This window comes from Ochotona princeps, chromosome 27 (genome assembly GCF_030435755.1).
Source record: "Ochotona princeps isolate mOchPri1 chromosome 27, mOchPri1.hap1, whole genome shotgun sequence".
Classification (NCBI taxonomy): Eukaryota; Metazoa; Chordata; class Mammalia; order Lagomorpha; family Ochotonidae; genus Ochotona; species Ochotona princeps.
The window spans coordinates 1,027,723-1,033,062 of NC_080858.1; the positions used below are offsets into that span (position 1 = coordinate 1,027,723).

At 42.4% G+C, this 5,340-nt stretch overlaps 1 protein-coding gene across 1 annotated transcript; it reads left to right on the forward strand.

Annotated features, from left to right (window-relative positions):
* Positions 1-3,805: 3,805 nt before the first annotated feature.
* Positions 3,806-4,636, forward strand: LOC101521649 (olfactory receptor 7A17-like). Its single transcript, XM_058655669.1, has 2 exons — positions 3,806-4,153; positions 4,439-4,636. The coding sequence occupies exons 1-2, from the start codon at positions 3,806-3,808 to the stop codon at positions 4,634-4,636; spliced, it is 546 nt and encodes a 181-aa protein (XP_058511652.1).
* The last annotated feature ends 704 nt before the right edge of the window (positions 4,637-5,340 follow it).

Here is a 5,340-nt window from a genome sequence, read left to right on the forward strand (position 1 = left end):
ATATTCATTGCCAAACTTTGTATGAATGAGAGCCCATATGGTTACTCTGTATTTGCTGACAAACAATAAACTCTTTCGTCTGTGGGTAAAAGCACCATAGAACCAAGGAATGTGGCTGTCAGCATCCCTACTGGTTATGGTTCTCCTGCTTGCTGACCAGGGGACCAGCAATGTTTTAAGACTGACAGGGACTGTGTTTCCAGTATGAGTCAGAGGTTTATTGCCACAAGTGACATGGTCATGACACAATCCTTAGTCTTACACTTTGGAGATAGCATGAATTCAGGGTTGGGATTTGTCACCAGGACCTTACACCTTGAGAAATCAAGAGGTTTTGAGAAGGAGCAATACAGACTGAATTTAGTCGATGTCATACTTGATGTCCTAGGAGCAGAGAATCCACAAGGAATTTTCCCATGTAGACCAAGCAAAGTCCCATAGGGAAACTAAGATGAGGGCTTGAAGAAACCAAAGCGATCTGTGCCCAAGAGAGAAGCACCAGGGAGCTCTAAACATCTTCCCAGCTCCTGCCTCTCAGAATGTGCTACCGTGAGCATGAGCAGATAAGCTTCTAAGAGGCAGGGAAGTTAGGGAGACGTTGAGAGTAATGCAGTGCTGCTTCCTGCCATCTTGTCTGGGGCCAAAGCCTGCCTCTCCTGCAACAAACACCCAGGTGGGCTTTGTTAACATTGATCTCATCCAGGGGATCCCAAGGGGTCTGCAGGTGGTGCAGAAAATGTTCCAGCAAACAGGGAACTATAAGACTTACCTGGGGAAAATTCTTGTCATCCAGGAGCTGAGAGATCACTGTATGTTTTTACCTGCTGGAGCAATGAATTCATTAAAGTGTGTGTGTGTGTGTGTATCAGGAAAGGAAGAGAGCATTCAGTGAATTCAGCAAGGTGAGGGAATGAGTGACATGGAGATGATCGTGGAACCTAGCTTGAGGAAGAAAAACAGGTGTGATGTGAGGAACCTAGGTCCAAACATCTTTGCAGTGATGGAGTATAAAGGAACCAGCTGTGTACACACAGTGGCAGACAGTATTTTAACACTGGCATGTTTCAGTCTTATTTCAGATTGGGAGGAATAAAGAGACCAAGGAGTGCTCACTGACACTGTACCAGCAGTGCACGAGGTGCACATTCTGCAGTCATGTTCCCTGGGACCAGATCTTCAGAATAAAAACACTATTTCATGTGCATAAAGGAACACACCGATGAGCTCTGCTTGCAGTCATTGCCTGACAGGTGAGTCTCAATGTATTTGTGATCTTGTCCATCATTTACTTCACTGTTTTATCAAGGTATTTGTTTCTGCACCGTGGAGTCATGGTGTTGTTATCCTTGCTTCATGTATTGCATGCTTTCTAATGAAAGGATTGGAGTTTTCCCATCTCTGCTATCTGCCTTCCAGTTCTCTCTCTGGACAGACGTGTCTATGGACTTGTATGAAGATGTATGCACCTTATGTGGTGGTCTATCTGTCATTCCAGTTGTGTGGCCCCACTGCTTTTAAAATCCCCACATGTCTACTTGAGTCCGTACATTGCCCTTTCTACGTGTTTCCACATCATTGTCATGTCCCTGGGATTCACAGTTGTGTCTTCAGCACTGTGTGCTATTCTGTAAGTCACAAAATGGGAGGCATTCTGCATTGTCATTTGGGCACAAATGGCTGCCATAAACACCTGATCTATGCATCCTTAGAGAAGCTCAAATGATACATTTCGGTTTTGCATCTCGGTTACACGTGAAATGATCTCATCTTTAGGTCTTATAAATTTAATTAATAATGCAATTGGAATTGATTAAGTATTGATCATTGATAACCAATTTTATGTAAAGATGTAACTCTTTTGAGTTCTCTTGCTCTATAGTTTGTCACCACATCATTTCACCTGATCTCAGGCCGCTGCTGCAGTTTCTCACATAATGTCTCACCGTCTTCATGGTTTCTCTCTCTTTAATGCGCATGGATTCACATCTTCGTGGACATGAACACTTCTCACGGCAGGTGCAGTGCTGCTCATTTGGATCTTGATGTGTAACAGTGCCAACAGAGGACAATGGGGCAGTGGTACATCTGGCAGTGCCCTCGGAGGATTATTACCCGGGACCATTGTTTTCACTGTAACGTGGTAGACTTGTGACAGATGAGAATAAATACAAAAGCTAGAACCAACAAAGGAAAGGTGGCACACAAGCAAAGTGAGAACATGGACAACCTCCTGCATAGCAAGACTAAATAAACAGGGAACAGACACAATCATCTTGTCTTCTATATTATCATTAAGAAGTCTGCATTTTGTGGGTCTTTTGGTCTGGTTTTGCCTTTTGTGCTGTTGATATATTATTTCATGCTGTGAAGGCTTTAATCCAAGAATAATAATATTTTTTCTCTCACAGTACACTGTCACCATCGTTTACTAACTTTTGCCCTCTGTGAAGTGTGTGTCACTGAAATTCAGTCCTGGCTGTGACCAAGTAAGTGTCTGTTCCCTATGGGTCCCTCAAGATTCACCTGTATTCAAGAACATTTGCCTCCATGAGTTTATTCTTTCTTCCTGAAAGAGATACATGTTTAGTGTTTTTGTTTATCATACAATGATACGTGTTTTGTGTTTTTGCATATTGTACAATGATCTTAGACAGAAAGAAGAACATGACAATACCAAAAAGAGAAGCTGAATCTGAAAGCTTCCCTGGGACAGTGTGTCTGGAGGGAGAGGAGTGTGGAGTTCACCCAGCCAGGTGTCCTCACTGTTTTTCATGTCTGTTCCAATGGCAGTGTAGGCGTCTCTGAAGAAAAACTCATCCATTCTATGCTCTCTCCTTCTTATTTTGTTTCTTTACTGTATATCATTTTCTTGCCATGGGAGAGCACCGAGGCAATTCAAGTATTCTCTGGACAATGGAGCCAATCCTTAAGCTTTTCACAACTGAGGTAGGTGTTTGAAAATCAGTCACAGTTGAAGAGAGAAAAATCTTGCATCTCCTGGCTCACTGTACCCATGAACCAATCTGAAATCAGGAGCCAGGCGCTGCATCTGGGTTTCCTGCAGGGATACAGTGGGCCATTTTCGGCTGCTTTGCACAAGTTTGTATCGGGTAGCTGTATCAGGAGCTGAGCAGCTGGAGACTAAACTGCCACCCACAGAGAATGTTGGCATTGCAGACAGCAGTTCATCCTGCTACACCACAGTGGCAGACCCCTGAAAGTTAACTCAGTTTATTGCAGTGTGAACAGATAAAGACATCTACATATATAAAGGAATCACAAGAAGTCTCATGAGGAATACATGTTGTAAAATGATTAAATATGGTTTTCAGTGTTTTGCCTCAAAAGTGAGTGTATATTTTGAGTATTATTCTTAAAATGTTTGAGGGTCCTGATAATTTGTTCTCCATGCTGTCCGGATCGAGAGGGTTGTTATATGGTCTCATTCATTTGTTCATTACACATGCTTGCAACATGGTCAAATATTCACTGGATTTCTCCCAGAAAAAGAGAACACAACCTCAAGGACTAAGTGTGGATATGAGGGAAAGAAGATTACTAATTAGTTTGACAGAGATAGACACAAATAAAAACAGTGAATTATCAACTAAGAATAGAAATAGAAAATTCATGGCAAGTGAGAAATAAAGGCTTGTGATATATTCTTTTTATGTCTTTTTTTTTTTTTTGTAGTTACATCAAATATATGAGAGAAGAAAATAAGACCCAATTTTCAGAATTCCTTCTCCTGGGATTGTCAGAGGACACAGCCCTACAGCCTCTTATCTTTGCACTGTTCCTCTCCATGTACCTGGTCACTGTAAGTGGAAACCTGCTCATTGTTCTGGTCATACTCTCAGACGCACACCTCCACACCCCCATGTACTTTTTCCTCTCTAACCTCTCCTTGGTGGACATCTGCTTCACCTCCACCACCATCCCCAAGATGCTGGCAAACATCCAGACACAGAGCAGAGCCATCAGCTATGCTGGCTGCCTCACACAGATGTTCTTCTTCATATTGCTTTCTGTGTTGGATGATGTTCTCTTGGCTGTGATGGCCTATGACCGGTTTGTGGCCATCTGTCATCCCCTGCACTACACGGTCATCATGAATCGCTGGCTCTGTGTGCGGCTGGTTCTGATATGTTGGATCATCAGTTTCCTGCATGCCTTGCTGCAAAGTTTAATGGTTTTGCCACTGTCCTTCTGTCTGCACTTGGAAATCCCTCACTTTTTCTGTGAGCTGAGTCAGGTGATCCACAGTGCCTGCTCTGACACTTTTCTTAATGATCTTATTATTTATATCGTGTCAATGCTGCTGGGTGGAATTCCCCTTGCCGGGATCCTATACTCCTACTCTAAGATTATTTCTTCCATCCGTTCCATCTCCTCAGCTCAGGGGAAACTTAAAGCCTTTTCCACCTGTGCCTCTCACCTCTCTGTCGTATCCTTATTCTATTGCACAGGGTTAGGTGTTTACCTTAGTTCTGCTATTTCTCAAAACCCAAGTTCAATTGCAGCAGCCTCGGTGATGTACACTGTGGTCACCCCCATGCTGAACCCCTTCATCTACAGTCTCAGGAATGCAGACATCAAAAGGGCTCTGACAAGATCTTTGGGCTGGAAATCATGAGCAGCCCAATGTCTGTGGCTAAATAAGTGCTAAACACTACAGAAGTCAATGTCTCAGGTTCAAGAAATCTTACTCTAAGATCAGACTCTGAAAATAGAACTTGATCCTTCTGCCTGTACATTTTAACCATCTCAATGTTTTGGTTTTTGCTTTTCTTTGTATTTAGCAGGCTTCTCGTGGGTATTTTCATTATTTTCCTTAATATATTCTCAATGATTGAACCTGTAATATGTGCCAATTCCTAAAGTCTCAGAGAAGAGTAAAGGATCTTCTAATAAATTCTTCTGGCTGACATACGATATTGAGTGACTCTTATCTTTACTGAGAAACTGTCATGTAGAGTCCAAAGTTGAACCCTATGTGACAACTATGTCATTTATACAATTTGTAGGACAGGAATATCTGAGACCTCAGTTTTCCCACCTTACATTCATCATTTCCTTGACTTCCTAATATAAATTCTTCCCAGATTATGGGATTAAATATTCAAAGGTGTGATTTCTCACTGGGTTTTACACCTGTATTTAGTTTGCAAATTCCATTTCGTTTCCCTGGGCCCGTGTCCATCACAGGCAGAGGAAACATAGCCCAGCAGTGTCTACTCCATTTCCTTTTTGTAGACCTGTTTATGTTCTGTTCTATGCTGCAATGGTACCATAACACACATCATGGACAGGGTTCTGGTATCAGAACAAGAGTAAAGC